Source organism: Lontra canadensis, unplaced genomic scaffold (assembly GCF_010015895.1).
Source record: "Lontra canadensis isolate GAN:19392208 unplaced genomic scaffold, GSC_riverotter_1.0 scaffold88, whole genome shotgun sequence".
NCBI classification, from domain to species: Eukaryota; Metazoa; Chordata; class Mammalia; order Carnivora; family Mustelidae; genus Lontra; species Lontra canadensis.
This window is the reverse complement of record NW_022631082.1, coordinates 1,557,827-1,583,818: the sequence shown is the minus strand read 5'-3', so window position 1 is coordinate 1,583,818 and position 25,992 is coordinate 1,557,827. Positions and strand designations below refer to the sequence as shown.

Below are 25,992 nucleotides of genomic sequence, written 5' to 3'. Positions count from 1 at the left end.
CCCGGAGCTGCCCCAGGGCGTTCACAGACGCCCCCTGCCACACTCCACCGTCCCCTTCAGGACAACCCGTGTGAACATAGCACCTTTCTCCCTGTTCTACTCTTTCTACGTCACCAGAAGAGCCATACTTACTGGCTGCCTCTCCCAGTCTTGTTGGCTCCACAAGGACAGGGATCAGACCCACCTCACCCGTGCCACAGGCCCAGGATTTGTCACTCATGAAGGGAAGGGGCCCCAACGCATCCCAAGCCTGGGAGACCCCACGGTCTGGGCGGGCTCTTGGCTCAGACGCTCCCGGAACCGGGCAGTCAGGAGGGCAGTGGGAGGGTGGCCCCTGGCCCCAGACAAGCAGGGACTGTCTTTCAAAGGGGACCCTCTGCGCCGGCCACAGCTGCCCCCAGCCTGCCTGTGAGTGGAGCCCGACAGCCTCCAGCAAGGGGTCAGCGCGAACACGAGCGGCGGGGAGACAGACAGACATGGGCTGGGGAAGGAACGGGCGCCGTCAGGAGGCCGCAAGCAGGAGCCAAGACCACATTCCCACCCTGCATCCCCCTGGGACGGCCTCCCCCGGCTCCGTCTGGGAGCAGGTGGCCCAGGACCACCCCCACCCCCAGCCTGCCGGCCCCCACCCAGAAATGAAGACACCTCCACGACAGCGAGCTGTAATTCGCAGTGCTCACGAGCCTTTAATTCATTATGAACCTAGAGGCAGGGGAAATTAGGCAAAAATACAGCGCATCCTTAATCTCGGGTGGGAGAAAAATCAGAGTGGGTGGGTTTTTTTGTTTTTCGTTTTTGTACATAGACACGGATATACCTTTGCAGGGAAATGTGCGTCTCCCCTGTTGAGCCGCGGCCTGTCTGCATGTCACCCTAGACCCAGAAAGACCCCCTGGGTCTGGCCCCCCCACCCCCGACCCAGAGGGCCAGCCCGCTTTTTGTTCTCTGTACAATATAAATAGCATTTTCAAACTACATATGAACACAGTGCCGCGTCTGGGCGGGGAAACCCCCACATCCCGGCTGACTCCCCTCCGGGCCTCCCGCCCCCGCCCCGCTCCAGGGCACCTGCCCCCCGCCCCCCCCCACCAAGCAAATGAAAGGTTCCCGGCTCATTTACATTCTTTCCGTTCTCCTTATAATAGTTCTTTCTGGCCTGGCAACCATCAGAACACTCTTTTTTTTTAATTTTTAATTTTTTTTTTTTTACACAAGCAAAATTATGCTGTCGGTCCCTGGGCAGGACAGCAGGGGCCCTCCCGCAACGGGAAAGGCTCCCCGGGGCAGGGGGCGGGGGGTTCCCAAGCCCCTCGCAGGCACGCTCTCATAAATCCAACCTCCAGCTCTCCGGAGGTGGGTCTGGTTCTCTCCGGCTGCCCCCCCAGACGCACAAATCCACGCTTCCCAATGGGACACAGGGTGCCACTGGCCCCTCAGGGTCCAAGGTGTGCGCCCCTCGGCACGCGGACAGCAGCCAACGCGGGGGGCCAGGGGGGCGCCTGGGGGGCCAGAGCCCGGGGACACAGGCCTCGCCCGCACAGGGAAACAGCCAGACTCAGGCCACCCGGAGGCCTGCGTGGCCCCGCGTCGTCCCTCCCCAGCAGGCTACAGGCAGCCAGCCACCCACCCTGCGGGAGGAGGGCGACAGGAGGGCCCCCGGGCGGTGCTGGGGACACTCTGTGGGCACCGAGCCCTTCTGCAAACACTGGAGGCCTCAGCCGTGCGGTGGGTTCTCACCAGGGGAAGAAGCAAACCAGAGAGAGTGTTTATTCTGTGACGGCGTGCACGGACCGGAGGGGGACTCCTGGACCCCCACGACCACGGTCGCCTCCAAAGCGCGCGGCCGGCCTCCTCCTGTCGGCGCGGAGCCGTGGCACGGGCCGAGGAGGCGGTACCAGCCGCCCAGACCTTCACCAAGTCATGGGGAGACAAGGGCCAGGCCCGCGACCATGCCGCCCCGTCGCCCTGCCTGGGCCTCCCTGCTGCTCGCGGAGACAAGCGAGGTTTTAAAACAATGACAAACAAACAAACAAACAAACAAAAACGAGATGCTTTTATCTCCCTCGGTGTATCTTGGTTCTGAGAAAAAGAACAATTTTGTTTCGTTTTGCTTCATTGTTAAAGCCACAAATCTAGAAAACAACTTTGGGGATTTTTTTCCTTTTCTTCATTTTCCTTTTTTTCTCAGGTTTTTTTTTTTTAAACAATAGGTATTTCTAGAAAGAGCCTCACAAAGGTGATGTCTGTACACAAGTCACAATCTCAAAGGCTGCTCAGGAGGCAGGCAATGCAGTAGCACCTTTTCGAGAAGAAGAGCTTACATGGTTTACGGATCTGAGTCGTGGGGGGAGGGTGGCGAGTCCCCGGCCGGACCCCCCAGAGCCCGCGTGGCCCTGCTCCCTGAGTCCGGGCCGCGCGCCGGCGTCCTGCTCGCTCCTGTCGCTGTGGAGCGGGGCGGCCGCGCGCGGAGGTAGCCTCTCGGGGCCGGGGGAGGCGAGGACAGGAATTCACAGCAAGCAAACGCCAGGGCCCGCCGCCGCCTGCCTTGCTGGGCCGAGGGGTCGCCGGGCGGCTGGCTGTCCTAGAACGGGGCCCCGGGCCGGCACTGCGCCTGCAGGAGGCTCTCCATGAACGCCAGGTAGTCCGGGTTCCGCCCTGAGTCCTCGGGGGCCCGCGGGGCGCCTACCCGCGGGCGCTTGGCGGCCTTCACGTCCTCCCCCGAGAAGGCAGTCTCCTGCGGCGCCCCCGTGCTGAGCGACTGCAGGACACCAGACAGCACAGCGGTTAGTGGGCAGCACGTCGCAGACCCGAGGTCTGTGTCCCCCCATCATCTGTCCGGGCCTGGCCCCCGAGGTGCTGGCAGCAGGAGGTGGGGGGTCCTTGGCAACGAGGCCAGTGCCCTTAAAGCAAAAGGACCCCCTGGAGCTCTCCCTCTCGCCACGAGAGGACACCAGGAGGAGGCGTCTGTGAATCGGAAGTCACAGTCCCCTGCCACCAACTCTGCCCACGCCTTGACCTCAGACATGCGGCCTTTAGAACCGTGAGAAATGCCGCCTGTACCGTAAGCCCCCAGAAGTGGGGCTTCGTTAGAGCAGCCCCGAGAGACTGACCCGGGGGCTCCCTCTCCCAGGGACCTTCTGAGAGTGACACCGGGTGGTGACCAGGGGTGGCTGCTCGGCGCTTCTGCCTCTGAGTGAACCCCCAGTCCTGCGTGTGTGCCTCCCGGCAGGCGGCGCCCAGAGACAGGGGGCCCCGCCCTCCAGCCACCAGCCCCAGGGAGAGCTGGCGGCCTGCGCCCGGTCTGTCCCACCAGATAGTGGCCACGAGGAGCAGCCCGGCCTCGCTGTGTCTGCAGGCCTCATCCTTCCCCTTGGGAATCTCCAGTCGGAGGTCAGCGGTCCGACCCACACCCATCCCCACTCGGACTTGGAGTTCATTCACTGACCGCCACAGCTGCCCGCGCCCCAGAACCTTGCCTTCAGATTACACATTTCAGTAAAACAAGCGCAGAAGGCCTGGGAGAAAAGGCCAGTGACTGTCTCTCAGCCCTGGGACTCGCCGTTCCCTTTGAAAAGGGATGAGCTCTGCCGAAGCGTGTGCCTGCGCCGCCAGCGCTGGGCCCGGATCTGTATTCAAGCAGCCACCGCGAGCACAATGGCCGGGGGCCGGGCTCCTGCGGGTCTGCCTCCTGCTGGTGCGGCGGTCACCGGCCCTGGAACCCGTCCTTCCTGCCACTGACCAGGTGCCCTCCCGGGGAGCAGGACGAAGGGGAGGTCGAGGCCTTTCAGCAGGGCTGCTTCCCTTAGGACCACCGAGGGCTTCAGGGGCCACTTACCAGCCGCGACCGGACCCTCTTGGGGAGTTCCTCGTCCAGGGTGAAGATGTCCGCACGCTTCACCGTCAGCTGGGACCCGTCCTCAAACTCCACCTGCAAAGGGCAGCAGGCGTCAGGCATGGCCTCTGCCGCCTCCCGAGGGGCACCCCCACTTGTCGAGGAAGGGCAGGAGCTTCGGGGTGTACAAGGATGCGGTATGAAGAGCTTTGGGGGCTGGCACACACGGAGAGCACGGACCGGCCGAGGACGAGCGGCCGTCGACTTGGGCAGCTGGAATGCGGGTGACCCTCCTCCCAGACCACCGGCCACTAAGTCATTTCTCTCCCACCATCGTGAGAAGAAACTCGCAACCATCCGGGTTAAAAAAAAAATCAGGGGCACTGAACCTTATGCTTAAAAATGCTTAACATAGTAAATTCACGTTACGTCTGTCATCTCCCACACACGCAACCGAAGACGTCTCTCTGGGGAAAACGGCGGCCAACCGAGACCCCCAGCTCCCAGGTGTAACGAGGCCTGACCGTGTACGCCGGCTGGGCAGGAACTGGCCAGGGCCCCCCGCCCCTGCACCGCCCGCAGAGCAGGGCCCCGCTCACCTGGTAGACGTGGCTCGTCACAGAGGAAATGAACCTGGCCTTGTACATGTTGCCGTCCGCCCACCGCAGCTCCACAAACTCCCCCTCGGGCGGGGGTCCCAGCCGGACGCAGTCCCTGCTCTGCAGGGGAAGAAGGCGGTGGGAGGTGCGGCCCCGGGGGCCCTGGCCTGCTGGGGGGGGCGGCCGTCGGCTCCCACACCGCGCTGGGCACGCTCACCCGTCTAAGGGCCGGTGCTGGCAGCGAGGAGTGCGGTGGCGGGCCGGGCCCGAACTCTCATGGTCGCCGTGTGGGCACAGGGGCCCCCAGGCTGCGGGCCTGTCTGGAACGACCGCCCTCCGCTGTGTGTGTGCAGAACCCACCCTGCAGAGTGGGGGGCCCCCTCCCCTCGCCCGTGCCCCGCCTTCCCCGCGCCGCTCACAGTAATGCTCTCCGGGTACAGGTTGTCGCTGTAGGACCCGTCGTCGAAGTTCACCTCGTAGAAGGTCTGTGCGCTGGCGCCGATGACCCGGCAGCGGTAGTAGAGCCCGTTGCGGTTCTTGGTGATGACCGTCTGGCCCAAGGACACGGCCCTCAGGAACTGGGCCTGGGGGCGGGGGCGGGGGGGACAGGGCTGCATCAGCACGCGGGCGGCGGCTGCAGGGGGGGAGGGCGGGGGCGGGCGGGGCACTCACGGGGTGGCCCCCTGACTTGTGCTTGAAGCAGGTGATGGAGACGACGTAGGGCCAGTCGTCCGGCTCCATGAGGACCCCGGCGGCGTGGGCACAGGTCACGTGGAAGGAGGTGGAGCAGTGCTCACACGAGCACTGGATGCAGGCGCCCGACACCTTCTTCATCCGCTTCCGGCAGTACACGCACTTCTGGGGGGACAGCAGCAGAGGAAATGGGGCTGGGAGTCTCCCCGGAAAGGCCCTCGGCACCCAGGGCGGCAAGGCAGCGGCCCCCGCGGTGGGCGAGGGGGAGGCACGGAGGGCAAAGCCCGCGGTGCGCCACGTGGTGGCCGGGGGTCTTGCGCTTGGTGGAGAGTCCCCCGAACCGAGCCAGGGGCCTCCCCCGGGAACACTTCTGGAGGCTTTTCCACACGCCCTCTCTGCAGGGCTGCCTGGGACAGGCACTGAGGAGCCGGCCACACGCACGTCCCTGGGCCGCCCGAGCGAGGTCCCCACACGCCGCCCCGGGGATGGACCCCGAGCCCATGACACTCAGGAAGAGAACCAGACGCAGGAGGCCACACGGGGTGAGTCCACGCGTGTGACACGCCCAGACCAGGCTCCTCCACGGACGGGAAGGGGGATCGTGCGGGCCGGGGGCTGGGGGAGGGGAGGTGACAGCTGATGGGGATGAGATTTCTTCTTGGGTAGATGGAATGTTCTGGAACTAAATACTGGCCACAGTTGCCCAACTCTGGAAACGTATTTAAAAAGCTACTGAACTGTGTACTTGAAAATAAGGAATTCTACCTCAATTTTCAATATAGGGCACCGTGGAGTGGCCTCCTCCACGAGGGAGCTCCTCACCCCCCACACCGGGCACACACTGTGGGACAGCCCCCCCGCAACGGTGCCCGCGCCGTCACTGAGCATTTACTCAGCGGGCTTTTATCGCTCTGTAAACCATGTTCAAAAGCCAGATAAGCAGCTCAGCAAAGGGCGCCACAGGAGCGCGCCCAGCGCCGATCGATGGCAATGAGATCTCGTTATTAAACTGTCGATACCTAATCCCCACCAGCCTGCGGACACAGGCGCGGACACCGCAGGCGGGAGCGGTGTTAACCCTCCAGGACTGGGCCTCCTCACACAGGTAGGAAGGCAAGAAGACATGCGGCAGCCCCAGGGCAGGGAGCGGGGGTCCCGCCACCAAACCAGTGGGGCCCCGAGCAGCCTTGCTGTGCCCGCCGCCGCCCGGCCGGACCCCACCATGGAGAGCCAGAGGAACCCGCGGCCAGGCTGACAGCACAAGGCATTTCAGCCCATGGGTGGCAACTCCTTGCTCTGAGTTTCTGCATCCGTTAGAACAAGGGCCAGGCCCTCCCGCCCACAACACCTGGCAGGACCCCCGGTGCTGGGGGGAGGGGGGTGCAGGGGGGGCAGCAGATGTCAGTGGAGAGCAGCGGTCTGGGGGAGCTGCGGGCCACTGTAGGGGGGATGACGCTGGCCAGGGAGGGTGCTCCACCTGCAGACCCCCCGAAAACACACACACCAGGTCCCATGTCCTCAGCCCGCCCCTCACACCCACTCCCCTGCGCCTGCCCAGCGTCCTTGTGTGGACTGACGTGAGCCCTCCACCTCAAAGCCAGGCCGGCAAGGGAGCAGAACGGATCCAAAGTGTCTGACCCCCACCAGCCTGGCCTCTACCACTCTCACAAGCTGATCCTTCCCCCTCGGGAGTCCCCACCGGACTCCAACGTTCCTCCGGGGACCAGCCCAGCCTGGCGATGAGGGCGAGTGTGGGTGATGATCTGGCGAACCCAACAGGTAATGTACGTTTAGGCCACTCTGCTAGCCAGGACCCCTCAGTGCCCAGGGCCGGAGGCCAGGTAGTCCTGGTGACAGACGGACAGATGGGGACCAGGAGTGGCCATCCCTGAGCCTGCGGCCAGGGTGGCTGGGCAAGCAGGAGTTAACTGCGGGCTTCCTTGCGAGGCTCCATTAGACAGCACAAGTGAGCCTCGTGTAAAAGGATTTTTAATTCATCGTTACAAGTGCTGGTAATGAAGAGGCTGCAAGCTGGAAATGTCAGATGATCCATAAAGCGTCTGGGAGGGACGGTCTATCACGGGCACCATGCGCCGCACCGTCACCCCACCTGAATAATGGAGCCTTTTACACCCGAGCTCCTGCAGGAGCCCCCGCTGGCTGCGGCCTCTTCCTCGTCACCCATCCGCACCTGGCGGGACCAGCGCCGGCCACCCCTGCTCCACGGCCAAGGCCCCCCGCCCCTCCCACACGGGCTCCCTCCGGCTGCCCACTCGACCCTGCCAGAGGGCCCCACGCCTCTGGGCTCTGAGCACCACACCCCAAGGGACTCCCTTGGTTGAAGCCCGCTCTACCACGTGTCTGCCCTCGGCCCCAAGGAACAGCTGGGGTGCCCCAGGCTTGGGGAAAACCAGGGGGAAAAGCCGCTGGATGCTGTCAGAGGCCATGAGACACGCCCCTGGGTGTCACGCCCCCGCACACATTATCACAGCAGAGCTCACCAGGCAGGGCAAGGACAGGCCTGAGAGCAGGAGCTGGGCCGCAGATGGCTTGACCCCACGCTGGATGGTCAGGCCCAGTTCATGCTAGCCACGAGGAGGCCACGCAGGTGGCCACGAGCGGCCCACTGTACAGACAGGAAGGCCAAGGTCCACAAGGGCCAAGGGATCCGTCCGACGTCACGCGGCAGGCCAGTGGCCTGCTCACAGTCACGCTCTGCCCATTCTGGCTGCTGCCCCAGGGTGACCACCACTGGCGAGGAGGTGGCGTGAGCCCCTTGAGGCCACACTCCGCCCGAGGCTAGCTGGGTCCTCCTTGTAGAGGGAAGGACCACGTGCATCGGCAGGGCCAGCTACGGAATTCCTACAACTCCACGACGAAGAAAAGCAACCCCCAAGTTAAAAATTAGCAAAGGACGTAAACCGGAATTTTTCCACAGAAGGCGCACAGACAGGTGGCCAACGGGCACACGGAAAGACGCTCCCCGTCTCTCACCACAGGGGAAAGCAACCCTAGCCGCACTGAGATGCAGCCTCACCCCTGGCAGGACCAGGACGGCTCAAATCATCCCCACCGTCGGCGAAGATGCGGGGGAAGGGGAGCCCTTCCCACCGGTCTGCGGGTGGGAGCGCAAACGGGTGCAGCCGCGTGGGAAAACAGCGTGGAGAGTCCTCAGGAAGTCACGTACAACCAGCAGGGGCGCCTGGCTGGCTCCGTTGGTAGGACATGCAACTCCCCGATTCAGGGTTTTGGGTTCGAGCCCCGCATGGGTTACAGAGAAAACTTAAAAAAAAAGTTAAAAAATAGAACCACCACACAATCCAGTAATTCCACGATAAGGGACTGACCCAAAGGAAACGAAAACAGCATCTCCAGGAGGCATATGCCTCCCGGTGCTCACGGCAACCTCATCTGCAGCGGCGGGACACACAAACGGCCACACGTCCGCCGGTGGAGGAACGGATTGGGATGCGTCGTGGCCACACGAAGGAGTATCACTCAGCCACAGGAGGCCAACGCTGCCATCGGCAGCCGCACAGACAGACCTCGAGGACGTCACACACAGCCACGGGGACGGGCCCCAAAGCACACGTCCTGTGTGACCCCACTCACAGTCAAACTCCTGGACGCACAGAGCAGAAGGGCAGCCGCAGGGGCCGGGCGGTGGCGGTTCTGTACTCATCAAGGCTGGTTGGCCTGGTGAGCAGGCCGTGCTCTGCTGGCCGCATGACCACTGCTGGGGCGTCGGGAGGCAGAGCGCGGAGCTCCTGGTAACCAGACCAGCCTGGGGCGCCAGAAGGCATGAGCTGCGCACGCTGCTTGGCTGGGCCACGGACGTCTCTGCACAGAGACCCCGGAAGCCAGGGACCTGGGGCACCTTCAAACCAGACTCCGTGGCATCCGGTTCCCGGGCGGCCGCCCTGCACCCCCGGGCGAGACACGGGGCACCTACCAGCTTCCACCGCTGCTCAGGGATGGCGCTGATGTCCACGGGGTGGCGCTCCATCACATTCAGGAAGCGCGCTTCGGGGACAGCAATGGCGCAGATCACGTGGATCCACCTGCGGCGGGAGGCTGGGTTCAGGATTCGGGAGGAACCCCGCCCCTGGGCCCTGGGATCATCTCACAGCTCCTGCGGGGCTTACAGGACCTTAAGGGGCATTCTGGGCCAGCGGCTCCTCCTGGTCCCCCCTGCATTCCTCGGGGCCCGAGGCCACACACCCAGGAGGGGCCCCTGCCACCCACCTCCGGTCGGTCGTCATCTGCAGGGCTCCTCCCCGGAGGTTGCAGAGACAGCACTCCTGTGGGAACCAGACGACCCCATGGTGAGGGGCGCAGGGTGCCGCCTCTCTGCCCTGGGGCCCACAGTCCTTCCAGTTCCAACTAGTGGCCGCAGACGGGACGGGGCGGGGGGCTCCACCCCCGCACTGTCCAGGTTGAGGAAACCGAGACCAGGGGAGGCGAGGCGGCCAGCCTGAGGTCCCCCAGGTCCCGGGCCCAGCTCCCCCCACCCTCAGGCCTCAAGGGCTCCCAGAGCACCACCCAGCTGCGGGGGGCGTTACCGCAGTCCAGGCGTGGGCCGTGCACCGGGAACACGTCCAGCCTTCGTTCACCAGCTCAGGGCGGATGCCGTAGCAGCCTGCAGGACAGGGGAGGGGGCCACTGAGGCGGTGCGCACGCGGAGCCCACAGGGCCCTTCTGCAACTCCGCAGCAGCATTTAGGGCAACTGTTCTCCCCGCACTCTCTCCCTGAATCCAGGCCACTGCGCACAGCGGGAACAGTCTGGAAACCGCTCGTTTGGAACTCAAGTAGGGCGAGGGCGAGCAGGCCCCCTGCTGGGCAGCCCTTGCTGGCTCCAGTCCAGCAGAGGAGGCCCAGGCTCTCCAGACCAGGGGAGGCCGGCAAGCCGGGGAAGCGGCCACGCAGGCGCGCGGTGCAAAGTGGGCCTCACGGTCCTGCGGTTCAGAGGGCTGAGCTGAGCCGGCCGGGCCCTGTGTTCAGGCAGAGTCACTACATAGGAAGCCAGAAACTGGAGGCCCCGGGAGATGCGGGTTTGCTTAGGACCTTGGTCCTGGTTTAGAAATGGGCAGAGGGGCGGGGAAGTGGGGGGCAGAGGGTCAAGAGGCCATGCCCTAGGTCACCATCCGACAGTACCCTCGGCCACCTGGGGTCCTGTCACCTGGCAAACAGGGGCTCTGCCGGCTGCAGTGGGCCACGGCCAGAGACAGAGGGCCCCAGGGGGAACACAGGGAGACAGCAGGGCGGCAGAGAGGTAGCCTGCTGTGTGCCCCAGAGGCCCCGAGGGACAGCAAAGTGTGCAAGAGCTAGAGCCCGGCCCTGTTCTGAGCCCTGGGGACACTGAGCCAAGCTCTAGGCCTAGTAGGGGCCGGTCTCCTGGAGGAAGAGGGGTTCCACCTCCCCACAGGGCCCGGTCGAGACCTCTGCCTTCCGGCCTGTCGCGCCCACGCAGCCCTACTCAGGCCCCTCCTGAGGGTGGGCTAGGCCTGGGCCTAACGGCGCAGGAGCACGTCTCACGCCCGCACCCAGCAAGGCAGAGCAAACAGGCTCCTGGCCCGGGGACGATACGAGCTCTGGTCAGGCCTCTGCAGGGGCTGGCGGAGATCTGCGGCCGCCTTCCTCCACGGGGCGGTCCACGGAGCCGGACCGCTCCAGAAGCTTCCTTCCGGACCCGGGAGCTCAAGGTCACAGCTGCTACGCCTCACGCCTGAGAAGGGGCAGATGCCCACTTTCTCGTCTCGGGCCAAGTGGGGCCCTCGGGCTCTGGGAGAGGGTGGTCGCCCACAGCAGTGGGAGATCAGAGCCCTGGACCACTCCAGAATTTCAGCTTTCCCATCTGACTCCTGCCCCAAAGTGCACAGTTCGACAGTGTCATGGCACTCTGAAATGAGGGAACGGACACCACATTCCTTCCTGCTGCTGGCCAGAGCCCCGGGCGAGGACGGGCCTCAGTGGAACCGTCAGACTCGGCCAGGGGAAGGCCACTCCATGGCGCGAGGTCCCGTGACAGCCCCCAGACGGCAACCCAGGGAAGGGGCCTGCTGGCTCCGCTGACCCAAGCCGGGGAGGGTGAAGCAGGGGAGCCCCTCGGGGAGAGGCCGCAGAGCCCACGGCTGCCCGCCCCCGGCCACTGGCCCAGCCTCAGCACTCACTGGCGTGGACCTGCAGGTAACACTTGGCGCAGGCGATCAGCAGGCTGGTCCCGTCGTCTCCGATGTAGGAGCTGGCGGGGAGGGGCTCCGTGTTCTCACCGCTGGCCGTGAAGCACATCTCGGGGACCAGCGGCCGCGTCTTCTGGCCGCTTTTGGAAGGCGGAGCAGCCGAGGGGCCCTCCCCGAGGGAGGCCTGGGGAGCCTCCTTCTCGGTCTGTAGGGACTGGAGGAGAAAGAGGAGGGACCTACCTTCAGAGAGGAGTCCATCAGGCTGGGCAGGACAGCGGGCACGGGCAAAGCAGGCCGGGCACGGTGGCCATCCTTGACTCTGCCCTCGACTCGCCCCAAGCAGCCCTGGCCTGCTTCTCACTCTGCCCTGCAGTTGCCTCATCCCACCCTCCTAGCCCTCCACCCTGACCCAACAGCCCTCAAGAGATCCTCTTGGGACACAGTCAGACCCTGTCTCCCCTCCCCCACCGAAAACCCTCCCACTTAGGGTCACACTCTGGCACATGGCCCTCGATCAAGCTGCTCCAACCACACCAGCCTCCTCGCTCGGCCTCTAACACCCCAGGAACCAGGCACCATCCCACCCCAGGGCCTTTGCATGTGCCGTTCCCACTGCCAGAACATTCAGAGGTCTGCTCCTATGTGTTCTACAGCCCAGCCGGCCCACAAGACCAGTGGCCCCAGCCCACTCCTCACCCCTGCTCCATGTGTTCTTGTGATCCTGACCATGACTGACACAGTTTCACCTGTGAATCTATACAGAGGGTTCTCTCCACCTCTGACGTATGTCCCTTAAAGGCCTCACTAAGCCCCCAGATCCCATCTCATGAAGAGATCATGATGAAAACATCCTGCCCGCAGCACCCACGTCCCGCACCCTCCAGGCCCGTCTCAGGACCCCCCCCAGAGGAGCAGCTGCACTGCTTCTGAGCCGGGAGGGGAAAGCCCTGCTGGAGGCGCCCTGCCTGGCATCTGGGGTTAAGGGTATGGCTGGTTCCCCATCAGGCAGAATGCCCAGGCACGACGTTTGTCCCCTTCATGGGGCAAGTGAGGCCTGGTCCCTGACTCTCAGAGCTGTGACAGCAGAAACCCACACTGGACTGTGGGCACATGAAACTGAGCCACTGGACTCAAGGAAATTTGTATCTCGGGCCGGAGTCCCCAGCACCCTGACTGCCAGCAGCACTAAAGGGGGTCACGCCTAGAGAAGGCAACTGTTCTGTCCTGTCTGCATGGAGACGGTACCCCACGCAGCGTGAAGCAGCAGGGTCCTTAGGACAAGCACGCTGCCTTGGCTCGGGGCACAGACCTCGGGGCGACTCAGCTAAGTGGGCACTGGGCTAGGAGCCTAGAGACTGAGTCCTGTCCTCCACGGACTCACAGTCGAGGGGCTTATGAACAGAGAGAATGGGAGCAAGAGCAGAGGTAGGCGGGAGAGCCTGGAGAGGGTGGTGTGCCCGGGGACAGCAGGTCCAGGAAGGCTTCATGGAAGAGGGGACAGCTGAGCAGACTCAAAGAATGAACAGAAATCTGTCTGGCAAGGCAGGGGGCTGAGGGGGTGGGTGGTTGGGACCCTGGGGGTCAGCACACTGTCACTGTGTGTGTGGAGGGTGGGGTTGCAGGGCCAGATCCCAGGGCAGAGGAAGGCTGTGGGGACATACTGATTCTGAGGCCCGTGGTAAGCCTGGTGGAGTTTCCAGCCAGGGACCACATGGCTGGTGTGGCCTCCCGAACATGTGCCCAGGGCTCAGTGGGGCACCAACAGGAAAGGCTCCTGCCAGGGCAGGGGAGGGAGAAAAGAGCTAGAAGACAGATAATAGGGGGGGGTGGGGGGCTGCAGGGAGGAATCAGAGGTTAGTTAAGGGGGAAGGATCTGGTGGATGACGGCTTGAGACAGAGAGCGGGGAGAGCCCAGGTCCCTGACTTTAGAAACGGGACACAGTGGGGCCCCGCTGAGAACAAGTACCGGGCTCACCAGAGGTGCCCTGGGGCTCCTGGGTGCTGTTAGGGCGCTTGCCCTGCCCCCTACCCCACCCCCGCTCCGCCTCTCAGCTGGGCCCACCGTGGCCAGCCCCATGCTGCTCCTGGCCACCCGAGGCCCCGCCCCACCCCGCCCCCAGGAGCCCCACTTCCAGGCCCACTGAGAAGTCCCTTCCTGCTAAAACGCAAGATACCGGGCTCTCCCTACCTGCCTTCAGTTTCATGTGCCCCCGAATGCCCAGGGCTCCCTCCCACTGCCCCCCACACCCCGGCCACCTGTGTTCTCAGTCTCCACCGCCCACCCCGCAGCTGCCCTGCACCCACCTGGCTGTAGGGGTAGAAGAGGGTGCAGATGGCGCAGAAGGGCTCGGTCAGCGCGGCCGCGGCATTGAACTTCCTCTCAGCCTGGAAACTGGCAGCCTTGTTCTTCCACTGCAGGGAGAGCAAAGGCCTCAAGGCCTCGGGGTCACTCATGTCCTCCTCCCCGGAGAAAGGGAAGGCTTCTAGAGGAAAACAGAAGGGTGGGAGAGGGCGGAGAGAAACCTCGGCATGGCTGGACGCCCAGAGGAACCTTTCTTCCCTGCCCTGCGGCCCGGTTCTGCTGCGAGCATCGGTGGTGACAGGTGTCCGACCTCAACAGAGCCAAGAGAGGAGCACGGCCGGGAGGAGGTGGGGGCAGTGTCACTCCAGTACACACGAGGACTGCCACAAACAAGACGACCCTCGCCTGCTGCTTGCCACCGTGGCTGGTCTCATGTCCCAGCCAGCCATGCCCCAATGTCCTCAAGTCCCGCTGCTGTGTTTCCTGATGACATGGGGCTGAGCACCCCGAGAAGCGGGGTGCTCACTCCCGAAGCCCCAACCTTCACAGCCGCCAGGCCGGCAAGGCACGGTGGGGAGAAGCCCTGACTCCCGGGAGTGGGAACCGGGACGCCCGAGAGGGAAGCGGCGGTCAGCGCAGACCCCTGGGGATGGACGTGCAGATCTTCTACGCCCCGAGGGGCTGGGCCAGACTCGAGGGCCAAGACTGCTCTGCCGGAGGAGGCCCCACATAGGCCTAGGCCCCCTGCAGGTGACAAGAGCTGCTGGCCTGCCTTCTGTCACCAAAGATCACATGACACACGCTGGGCTCTGGGGCTCCCGGGGGTCTCACAGAGAAGAGCCACAGCTTCACTCAAGGGGCCCACGGAGTGGGGGTGTGGGAGGCCTCAGAGGCACCTTCTGGCACCTTCTGGAAACACGCCAACAGCCTTTAGCTGCCTGCAGGGCTCCGGCGTGTCTGGCCCTCCTGCGAGCTCCCCCTCCTCTTGGGGCTCTGGCCCTGCAGATCCCAGGCGCCTCCTGAACCCCTCTTCACCCTAACCCTCAAAGCCGATTCAGAATGAAAGGAGCTGTCCAGACGACATGCAAATTCCACGGGCAGCGTACACGGAAAGCAAGCTGGCTTAGCAGGCTTTCTGCAAGAGGCCGTGGATCGGCTCTCAGCAGCATCCTGGCCCCAGCTCCGCATCGCCTTTGTTCCAACCTCCCCCACTAACAGCTAGGGCCACCGGGAAGAGCCCAGGTGAGCAGGCGGCGGAGCCCCAGGTCAGGTCACGCGCAGCTCGGGGAGCAGCTGCCCTGCTGCTCCCACACATGGGCCCGGGTCGCAGAGCCAGGACACACAGAGCCAGGACACGTCCGCGGGGCAGTCCTCACGCCCACCCAGCCCCGCGATTCTCAAACCCCAAGTCACTTCTCAAAGCCTGATGCAGGGGTGCAACCAGCACACAGGGCACAGGCACGCCCTTCAGCTCCCTCGCTCGCTGGCCCGCTCTGTAGTGCCCCAGGGGCCTCCTCTGCACCCAGCACCCCAGCAGATCCCAAGCCCGTGAGAGAAGGCAGGATCCTCGCCTGCCAGGGGGCCAGCTAGGGACGGGGACACACAGGGCCCACGGCAGCAGGGGGCGGCCAGCCCAGGCCTGGGGCAGGGGGCTTCCAGCAGGGACGGGAGAGGTTCTCACAGAACGTGAGAGCAGGGGCGTGGCCGGAGCACAGGCACAAACAGCTGCGCACAACAACCCGACCTGGCATTCCCGGCACCCGCCACGGGCTCGCCACCATGCGGCGCACCTTCCCGGCAGGATGCCTCGCAGGACCGGCAGCCCCCATCTTCCAGACAGGGAAACTGAGGCACACAAAGGTAAATGGCACCTGTGGTCTTGGGCTCCGCAGCAGGCTGTGGTTTGAGCCCCCCATAGGTCATGGTGTCCATTTCAGGCCGGGGGACCAGAGCAAAGCGAACACCCCAAGGTGGGAAGCGGAGCCCCCAAGATGGGGGTCATGCCCTGGGGTGTCTCTGCAGGGCGGTCGGGGCGTGGCTGCAGGGAGCACTGCAGGCCGAGCAGGGGCCACTGGGTCAGGCGTCCTGCAGGGGGAGGGGGTCCGGGGGCCTCACCCTCGTCACTCGAGGCCTCCTGCTTGACCACGGTCAGTGGGGAGCGGGCGGGCGGCTTGCCTAGGGGGTGACGCCGGCTCTTCTTGATTTCCATCTTCAGTTTGGAAAACGTGGACGGGGCCTGGAAGCAGAGGAGGTGGCGTGTGCAGAGGGCCCGGCGGCGAGGCACCGCGGAGCCCGGCCCATCAGGACAAAGCCAGAGGCCGGTGTTCCCGCCCGCAGGCGAGGCCCCTGGAAAGGGGATGGCCGGGAGCCGTGGGGGCCATTTCCAATGAGCAGGGACAGGGCGGGAGCACGGGGCAGAGAGGACTCCCGAGCCCGAGGGCCCCTGCCGACAGCCCCTACCTGTACCTCGCCGGCTCCGCTCTCCTCCTCGGGACCCGTCCACTCCATGGGGGCCGCCTGTTCCTTCCAGGTGGGGCCCCTCTGGGCAAAGTGCTCAAAGGCCTGCTGGCAGGACACGCGGCCCTCGTCGCGCGCCGCGCCGGGCCGCGGCACCACGTACAGCATGGGGATGATGGGGCGCGGCTGCACCTCTGGCTCTTGGCCAGGCGCCTCGGGCCGTATGACGTTGAGAGGTGGTGGCAGGGGGTTCTCCTCCGCGGGCGCGGGGCCCGGGGCCAGCAGCGGGGGCTCCAGCGGGGGCAGCGGCCGGGACGCCTCCTCGGCGGGGAACTGGGTGGGTGGGGGCGGCGGCAGCTGGGGCAAGAGGGGGTGGTGGGGGTGCGGGGGACCATAGCTCTTCTTCTTCCTGTCGCTCCTGGCCTTGGCCGGCCGCGGCTTGCCCCTCCCGTCTTCTGTGGGGAGAGAGACAGGTCAGAGCTGCGACCCGCAGCCGCGCGCTCTCCTAAGAGCCCCCCCCCCCCCCCCCCCCGCCCACCGGCCAAGGCGAGAAGTGGCTTTCCCTCCCAAACACGCGCTTCTAGCAAGTTCAAACGGCCAACACGTCCCCTGCGTCCCCTTGCCGGGCGGCTGGAAACTACCCACACCCAAGCCTCGGGGCACCCCTGGCCCCCATCCTGCTTCCGCCGGCTGCTCTGAGGGCCTTCTGGAACAAGGAGTGAGAAGGCAGCCAGGAAGAGCTGCTCTGTGCTTCTGGGCTCCTGACCGGGGTGCGGGGGCGCAGGGCCCGCCCCCAGTGTCCTTCCTGGGGACTGTGGCAGACGGAAGATGGGATCCGGGATCTATATGTTTCCAGGGTTCCTGTGTGTAGCCCGCGCCATTTTTAGAAAGTGCCACCTTGACCAGCAAACGTGGAGAAGTGGACACCTGAGCAGAGCGCAGGAGCCGGATGGGCCTGGAGGCCGCCGCCGGGGGGTCCCCGACTGGGCAGGTCAGGGAGGGAGGCGCGGCCGCAGCAGCATCCTAACTCAGGGCTAGGACATCCGGCGCAAGTGAATGTGCGACAGTACGTCTGGCAGAATTTCAGGCCCCAGACAGGCCCCGGTCCCAGCTCCCGACGGCAAAAAGCAGCAGAGACTCTGCAGACGTGGCCGAGGATCTCGGCCCGAGGGGGGGCCCCAATGCGCCCAGTGCACTAACGGGGATTCGGATCCATAGAAGCCCGGGCTCCTTGCCGGCTGCGGTCAGGGGGAGGGTCACTGCGGCGCTGTGGGCTCTGATGATGGAGAAGGGGCCACGAGTGGAGGATGCGCCGCCCCCGGAAACGGGAGAAGATGGGAACACAGTCTCCCCTGGAGCCTCGGGCCTGGCCTGCCGCACCAGAGAATGGGCACGCTGGCTCAGGCCCTCGCGTGTGTTCCGGCTTCTCAGGGGCGAGACGTCATGGAAGCAGAGACCATCTGGTCTGCCCAGGGCCGAGAGCTTCCTGAGAACCTGGGATAAGTTAGTCAGCCTGCCGAGGCTCTGGGCCAGGCCCCTGGCCCTTCCCACCTCTCCCCACTGCCCCCCATCTTCCTCGTGTCTTCGGCCAGCACACATCCCGCGTTTTTCAAGAGGTTCCACTGGTCCTAAGTACAAGGGGATGCCCGCTCTGGCCTGGCTCGTTCCCTGGGTCCTGAGCATCGCAGGGGCCTGCGGCACTCCTTGCCCCACCCATCACCCTGCTCCGCCTGGAGGAGGCCTGACTGCTCCCTAGCCCCGGCCGCTGCCACCTGCACCCCAGGAACGGTGCTCTGGCTGAGGCAAGCCCCTACCAGACGCTCTGCTCCACAGACAAAACCACTTCTGCCCTCCAGATGCTGGGCTCGGTGGGCCCCTGCAGCGAAAGGCAGCCTGTGGATGTGGGAGAGGGGAGCGCGTGCTGGAGGGGGATGCGGAGGTGGGGAGGAGACGTCGGAGGGAGAGGTGGGGGCAAGAGATGGGACCGGGGAAGAGACAGAGCAGGGAGATGTTGGGGAGCTGTTGCACGAGGTGGGGGGAGAGACATGATGTCAGAGGGGGGACATGGAGGGGAGAGGTGGGGAGGGATGGCGGGGGGCCCCAGGACATCAGCCTCACAGGCCGGTGGCAGTGGCGAGGCACGTCATGGCAGTTGTTCTACTAATTTACGGAAAGGGCAACGGGCCTGCCCTATTGCGTAAATGGTACTTTCTGATCAACAGCTTTGTTCTCTGAGGAAACTCAATACTCCCTCAGCCCTGATCCCACCGACCTCTCGAATGGAAATCACGCTGAGCGCTGACCCTGCCTGAGGACAGTGGGACCGACTCACTGTCGGTTCGCTCCCCAGCAAGAGGCTCTGCTGGCAAAAGGGAACATGCCAGGCCCCTGGGCTCTGGCAAACCACGGGGATGCACACCCAGAGCACCGTTTTAGGGGACAAGGAGCGACCAGAAATGATACCTGGGTGCTCGGCGCTCTGTCCTTGACCTGGGAACCACCAGAGGCCCCGGGCAGGGGCCTCACCCATGGGACTCTCTCGAGCCCCTCACATGCCTGGGCCTCAGGGAACCTTGAAACGGAGCAGGTGACGGTCACACAGGGCTGAGGGTCCCAGCCAGGGATCTCCCCAGCACGTGAGCCTCTCCCTGCCCCCAAGAATGGGAGGGACTTCCCCTCCAAGCGGAGGCTCTTCCGGCAGGTTTTTGGAAGAGTGGGCTAAGTCAGAGCCAAGCACCCATCCTCCCAGCTTTAGATCTGAAAGGCCTGCTCAGTTGGGGAGCACACCTATACGGCCCCCAAGTTCACCAATGGGAGTGCACAAGAGCATCTGGAAGGTCCACGCCCCTGAGCTCAATGTCCGCGGGGCTGCTGCCGTGGAAGGAGGGCTGGGGAGCCACCCCGAGTTGCTGCCCACTTTAGAGACCTCCCCCAGCCAGGAGAGCCAGTCCTGATCCCCAGTCCCAGCCACTCCCACGGACGCCAACCTCGTCCTGCACAAAGCCCGAGGCAGGCATGCCCATGGTCAACTGAGGCCTGAGGCCTGGCCGAACTATGCTGGGGACATGTGTCCTGTGTGACCAGACAAGTGTGCAAGCGTAACGCAGAGCCCCTCACACACTCGGGCCCAGCCTCCACCCCCTGCCGGCTGGGGCACCCAAACACACATCACGGTGTCAGGCCAGTCCTGACCCCTGGCACTCCCTCCCTGAGCCCTGGGGACTGGGCCCACCTTGAGGCCCTGAGAGGACACGGCCCAGGATCTAGAGCCCGTCTGGCCCACAGGGTGGGGTCCCTTGTTGCACACGTGCCCGACCCAAGAGGGACGACAGCGCAGTATGAAACCAGCACTCCCGGGACCCAGCGCTGTCCCCGCTCCGAGAAGGGACCGTGGCTGTACCGAGCCACAGCAGGTGGCTGAGTTCCCCTGAGATGGCCATGACCCTCCAGGAGGCGGGAACCCCAGATGGCCCAGAGAACCAGGACGGCCACGGGCTGCCATTCTACTCTTGGGTTTGGGACCTCCGAGGTCCGCGGCGGGCGTGGGCAGAGTTTGCTGGTCCAGGAGCCGCAAGGCTCTTCCTAGACCGCCCGGCCGCAGGAGCCGGGCAGGGACCCCAGCAGCGACCCAGCCCCAGGCAGCCCTGAGGAAGCTTCCTCCTGGGGACAGTCAGTCCCGGCGCCATCCGGCACAGAGCAGCAGGCACCTACACGTGGCGCGAAGTGACAGCCTTCACTGATGTCACTGAGCAAACCCAAAACAAAAGGTCCCACTGCAGCACAACGTGACCCTCAGCGCTTCGAGCTTCCAGGGACATCAAGCAGGTATTAAAGGAAACCTGGAAAGCACTTTAAAATTTTCCGCTCGCCCGGGACGTGTACCCCTGACTGTACTTGTCTATTCAATGAATTCAGTGACCTCCCCTCCAGCGGCTGGAGGGTGCCTCAGAGGACGCTTCTGCCCTTGGCACGGGCTGTGGCCGCCACATCCGACAGCCCAGAAGGAGCGCTTCTGCTCTAAAGGGGTCACATACCCCCAATCCTCCTTCCTCCAGGCCCTGGCGTGGGGCAGGGGTGGCGTGTCTGGAACGGGGGAGTGTGCCGCCCCGAGCAGACACCACCCCGCCCTCCCTGGAGTCCATGTGCCCCGAGGCGCTGACACGGTCCCAGGGTGAGACTGGTGGGGAGAGGACAGGGAGGGGCTGCAGTCGTGGGGAAGACGGTTCCCTGGGAAAGGGGCCTCGACAGGGCAGCTCTCCCTCGGAATCCTGAGACTCGGGGAGACCAGGCCCCTGGCGTCCCCAGGACAGGACTGGGCACAGGCAGCCAGGAGCCGGGGAAGCCCCAGGCGGGGGGCGGGGACTGCGGGTGAGAGGCAGTTGTCTTTATTAAAGAGTCAGTGGGTTTGGGTAAAGACTCATTAAGATTAAGTGAACAAAAACAAGCATGACTCCGTAGCTGCGCAGTTGGGTAAGCGCAGGGCGCACGAGCAGGCGCCCGAGTGTCCTGTTCTCCCGGCGGTGCCCAGCCAGCCTCGGGCCAGTCCGCTCAGGAGGGAGCAGAGGCGGCACTGGCCGTGAGGTCTCCTTTCCACGCTCCCCAGAAGGGCCCCACGGACACCTTCATCGCTTGTGAACACCTGAACCACTTACCCGAGGAGTCCCCTTGGGCTCCCAGCTGGGCCCCAGTGAGCTGTTCCTACTCAGGCAAATAGCCATGTCCAGCAAAAACCCAGTTTCCTCCCGCCGCAGGCAGCCTGTCCCTCCGCCAGCCTGACCGCATGCCCTGGCATCAGGGAGGAGGTCTCTCCTTCGACCCAGCCCACAGTGCCCGCCCAGGCCAGGGCAGGTCACTCACCACTCTGGCCCTCGCCAGCTCCGCCGAGTCTCCCAACTCCTCGGGCCAGAGCCCCCCACGGGCCACATCACACGTTCCGCTCTCCCTCTCCCTGTGGCTCCATGGCCTCCAGGGTCAAATGCAAACACCTGATGAGACACCAGGCTCTGGCTGCCGAGCCCAGCTCAGAGAAATTACAATTTGCCCAACACAGCCCAGGCTCTGGCCGCCGGCCCCGTCTGTCGGGACAGGTGTCTGATCATGGGCATTCCTTAGGTCTCAGGGCACACAGGGCAGGGGTGCAGGGCCTAGAGGCCCAATGCTCGGGAACACCATGTGCCCCCCCGGACACGTGCCTCCCAGCTGCCCCCCACCCCCACCTGGGGCAGCCAGGGCGGAGGAAGGCACCGCTGGGTTTCCTCCACCGACTTCAGCCCTGCTTTCTCCTCGTGCACCCCAAATTCCCGTTGTGAAGTCCTAACCCTGGAACTTGGGCTTCTGGCCTCCAGAGCGGGGAGGCCACGAAGTCCTGCTGTGGAGGCCCGCAGCCCGGGGGGCCTTGGGGACGGCTGCCTCCGCGGACTCCAGTGCCCTTGAACAGTGCACGATCTGGCTGGGCGTGTTCTGACTTGAAAAAAAAAACGGACAGAGCGGGTGTAGGCGCTGGGACATTCGAGGCTCCGTCTGAAAGTCGCCGCGCCCGGCCCAGCCCGGGAAAGAGCGGTGGTCTCCATCTCTGCTACCTGCTTGCCCCCATCCTTCCTGCGCCCCAACAGCCAGTCTGATGTCCAGTCGGGCAGCCTGGCCTCCGCCGATGCCTCTTTCACACCCTTCACCCCATCTGTGCTGAGGTCTGTACGCTCACAGCGGACGGGAACCGTCGCAGCCCTGGGAGGAAGCGGTGTCTCCTATCGGCTGAGCAGCACCTCCTCTGAGCCCGACTGTACCCTGGGCCGGAGGATCCCCTTGATGTCGCATCATCCCTGACACCAGCCACGGGGCATGCGTATGCACCCGGCGGGATTCCACGCAAGACTGGCAGAGCCGTGCCGGGCTCACGTGTCCCGACAGCCAGCCAACCGGAGGGAGACCGAGGACCGGGGCAGAACCGTCTGGTGACCTCTGCCTGAGCTGCGGCTGCCAGGGTGATCTGCCATCCAGCCTGCCCCCCTTCTCCCTGGGGAGCACCTACCATGTGCACGCAGGAGAGCAGGCGAAGCTGTCAGCTGGGAACATGGGAACAGCGGTGCCACAGGCCGTCGGCATTTCTGAGACCCTGTCCCTCCTGCTCCCCAGAATGCCAGCCAGCCGCCCGCTGATGTGGCCGCAAACAGCAGGGTGCCCCCTCATGGGGACGGGCGTCGCCTCTGTCATGGGCTGAGGGCTGGTGTCCCCCCAGATACAGACGCTGCGAGCTGAAGCCCAGTAGGAGGCGATGGGGGGATGCGGATGGCGCCCCCCCCCCCCCGGGAGCGGGATAGCAGGGCAGCCCAGCTCGCTCCTCCCCACAGGGAAACAGAGGGTGGCTGGCACTGGAGTCCAGGGCTCCCAGCCTCGGGTGCACGCTGCTTTCAGCGCCCCCGTCTGGCTCCCGCTCACAGCAGCTGTGGCAGGGACAGGCCGCCTTCGGTTTCTGGGGGAGGAGGGTCTTCTCACAACAACCCCTCGAGTGTATGTTATTAGGAGATACCCCACCCTGCCGAGGAAGCAACTGCATCGGACCCTTAAGAGCAGGGACCCTGTGGCCACAGAGATGCGGCTCGGGGTCAGGAAGGGGGTCCCCAGCCAGCACCGACCTTCCGTGGCCTCAGCCTCCCGACCCTGCGGCAGCGTCGGCTGGGGCTCCTCCTCCTCCTCCTCAGGGTCCGCCTCCTGCGAGGCCTCCTCCTTCAGGCCGCCAGGCTCCTCCAGGAGGGTGGCCCCAGTGGCCCCTTCCCCTGGCAACTTGGGGTCTTCCGGCTTGGGCTTCTTGGGCTGGCTCCTTTTCCGGTGGGACCTGGAGAGGGACGGTCATCAGACAGGAAGTCAAGTGACTAGGAGAAGTCCCACCTGTGTGTCCCACCACCCAGCTGGCAGAACAGAGCCCCAGAGGGGGCCCCAAAGTCACAGGGCCGGGGCCAGCAGGCCTGGCTCAGGGGTAGGGGAGGTGGAAGAGGGACAGGCACGGGGGCCGTGTGGGGCAGAGCGGGTGCCAATGACTAGGACATGGGATGATGGGGGTGCTGGCTTGGGGGTAGGGGAGCTGGATGGGTGACAGGCCCAAGGGACGCGTAGGGTTGAGCAGGGGCTGATGAACGCGAGGTGGGATGGTGGGGGGTGCTGTCTTGGAGGTAGGGAGGTGGACGGGGACAAGCCCAGGGGCCGCGTGGGGTTGAGTGGGTGCCAATGACCAAGAGGTGGGATAATGGGGGGTACTGGCTCGGGGGTAGGAGAGCTGGAGAGGGGACAGGCCCAGAGGCCCCATGGGGCTGAGTGGGTGTCAATGACTGGGAGGTGGGATGGTAGGATGGTGGGATGGTGGAGGGTGCTACCTAGGGGTAGGGGAGCTGGAGTGGGGACAGGCTCAGGGGCCACGTAGGGCTGAGCAGGTGCTGATGACCGGGAGGTGGGATGGTGGGGGGTGCTGTCTCGGGGGTAGAGAGGTGGACGGGGACAAGCCCAGGGGCTGCATGGGGTTGAGCAGGTGCCAACAGCCGGCAGGTGGGATGGTGGGGGGCACAGTCTCGGTGGTAGGGGAGGTCGAGGGGGGACAGGCCCAGGGGCCACATGGGGCTGAGCAGGTGCCGATGACTGGGAGGTGGGATGACGGGGGATGCCGGCTAGGAGCCGCTGTGGGGGTGGAGGCAGGGGGCAGCTGGAGAGGCCTGCGCAGAGGGGCGAGGTGGACTTACGGCGGCCCCGGCCTCCTGGGCTGCTCTTTCTTCCTTTCTAGACTGGCCTTTCTGTCCTCCTCAGTCTTTCTCCAGTGTCTGTTTTCTTTCAGACTAATTTGTCTAGAATGTAAACGTCAGGGAGTTTTTCTCTAGCACTTCTGCTGACTCCCCGGGTGCCTCGTCTAAGGGCCTGGCCTGGGGCACCTGCCCGGACCCGTGGCTCCGTGTCCCTCACTCGCCGGCCGCCGGAGCAGGGCCTGGTCTCGCTCAGGGGTGCAAGAGTGTGGGGGCGGCCCTCGGCCTTCAGCCCCAACGGGGAAGTCACCTGAGGCTCGGCGACAGCTTCTCAGCGCAAACCGGGGAATCGGTAAAAAGGAAGGAAGGAATGCAGGCAGGCTGGACGGCCCTGCAGAGCCGCGGCCCGGGCCTCCCTGTCCAGCCTCGGGAACTGTCCAAGGAGGGGACAGAGGCTGGGGTGTGGAGAAGCCTGCCTCAGACACGTCACCGGCACCCTCCAGGGGTTGGGGTGACAGCCCTGTGAAACCCCAGGCTCACGTCTCAAGACCCACAGCCTTTCTTCTCCCTGAGGGTCAGCAAAGCCAAGAGGCGCTGGCTGCAGCTTCCCGCCCCCTGGGGGCTCTCCGTGTGGCCCCACTGAGGTCAGTATGGACATGGAGACCCTATGGGGGTTCCTATGGCAGCCGCACCTCCAAGGACCAAGAGGTCACCAAGCAAAGCAGGGCCTTGTGACTGGGGTCGGGTGGGGGCCTGGGGAGGCCTTAAGGGCCCCCGACGCCAGGACCGCCATCTCCCACCCAGGGGGTGCCCATGACAGCCCTGCTGTCCCAGGACACAGGGGCCTGACAGTTGCCTCATCACCTCCCATGTCTGCCCCTGCCGGCTCCTGGCGGGGGGTGGGGGGATCCCCTAACTGTCCCCTAACGGTAACTGCTGCTGGTCCTTCTCGCTGCTCAGCTGCCTTGCTTGAGGGCCCCCTGGCTTGCCGCTGCTTATCTCCCCTGAGCCCAGGTGAGGCCAGGCTGACAAGCCCCAGGTGATGTTTGCACACGAACCACTCCAATGACAAAAGGCGGAAAGCAGGGAGCATTCCGGGGAAGGAGTGTCATGGGCAGAAGCATGGCGTCACACACATCATGGCGTGCACAGGTCACTGCGGGGTGGGGGGGGGGGGGGGGGGGGGGGGGGCAGGAGAACGCGAGGGCAAGGAGCCAGGCAGGAGGGGGCATGGGAGCCAGGAGGTGGGGAACGCTCTCCAGCACCACGGAGCCACGGGGGTTCCACGTGGAGCGACTTTGGGGAACGCGGGCCCCACGTGGTAGCAAGCCCCGGGACAGCAGCAGAGCGCAGCTGGCTTGCGTCACCAGCTGTCTCCCGAGGAGGAGCATCTCTCCAGGTCCAGGAACGCTGCAGGGCAGGGTACCCACGAGTGAACCCCCCACCCACTGGCCCCAGGCAGCACCCAGCAGAAAGGCGTCCTCCTACTGCCTACTCACCTGGCCGTGGTTTCCTGCAGCCCCCCTTCTCTCCTCCCCTCCCCCGAGCCGGGAACGGGAGGCCACCTCGGATGCTGCCCGCCTCGTGCAGGGCTGACCAGGGGCAGTCCTGTCTGTCCCAGAGAGCCCAGACCTGCCTCGGCCCTGAAGCAACACGGGGCTCAGAGCTCTGGGCAGCTCCAGCCGCAGGGCCAGACCCCAAGCCCTGCCAGTCCTGCTACTGTGGAGACCCCCTGAATGGGGCGGAGCCAGGCGGACAGACACAGGTGGAAGGCCACCCCTGCTGCAGAGTGGGGAGAGCAAGACGAATGTCAGCACGCAAAGAAAACACCCGTCTTGGGATAACACGCGCAGAGAGAATGTGGCCGGTTTGTCGGGGTGGCGGGAATTGGTGTCCACCATGCACTTCTGGGTCCCGCATCCGGCCAGAGCGGCCCCCTGCAGCGCCCCTGCACCCCGCCGCCGGCCAGCGCACCAGATGGGCCACCTCCCCCACTCATATTTGTTTCTAGGTGTCCCTGCCCCGCCAGCAGCACAGACAGGAAGGCTGTGACCCCTCCTGCCGCCTCCAGGCTCCCCACTTCTCCCCCCCAACTGCCACCACGGTCAGTGCGGTGACACTCAGACTTCCCTTTTTCCGACTCCACAGGTGTCATTCACCCATGAGTGACAGAGCTGCCCGCCCACTCCTCCTGGAGCTAAAACT

The 25,992-nt window shown here is 65.0% G+C and overlaps 1 protein-coding gene across 2 annotated transcripts in view; it reads right to left on the bottom strand.

The window, feature by feature from the left end:
• Nucleotides 1-661: 661 nt before the first annotated feature.
• KDM4B (lysine demethylase 4B) overlaps nt 662-25,992 on the bottom strand; it is a 130,850-nt gene continuing 105,519 nt past the window's right edge. Inside the window, exons 11-24 of one of the 2 annotated variants that reach the window (XM_032883664.1) lie at nt 23,791-23,892; nt 22,696-22,895; nt 16,067-16,518; nt 15,722-15,842; nt 13,609-13,787; nt 11,296-11,518; nt 9,687-9,763; nt 9,370-9,425; nt 9,077-9,185; nt 5,104-5,289; nt 4,851-5,015; nt 4,432-4,551; nt 3,836-3,928; nt 662-2,758 (exon numbers count right to left, since the gene is read on the bottom strand). In XM_032883664.1, the coding sequence (XP_032739555.1) occupies nt 2,582-2,758; nt 3,836-3,928; nt 4,432-4,551; nt 4,851-5,015; nt 5,104-5,289; nt 9,077-9,185; nt 9,370-9,425; nt 9,687-9,763; nt 11,296-11,518; nt 13,609-13,787; nt 15,722-15,842; nt 16,067-16,518; nt 22,696-22,895; nt 23,791-23,892 (2,260 nt within the window). In that variant the 3' untranslated portion in view covers nt 662-2,581. The remainder of the gene's footprint in view (nt 2,759-3,835; nt 3,929-4,431; nt 4,552-4,850; nt 5,016-5,103; nt 5,290-9,076; nt 9,186-9,369; nt 9,426-9,686; nt 9,764-11,295; nt 11,519-13,608; nt 13,788-15,721; nt 15,843-16,066; nt 16,519-22,695; nt 22,896-23,790; nt 23,893-25,992) is intronic. The other variant, XM_032883665.1, reaches the window with a different exon arrangement.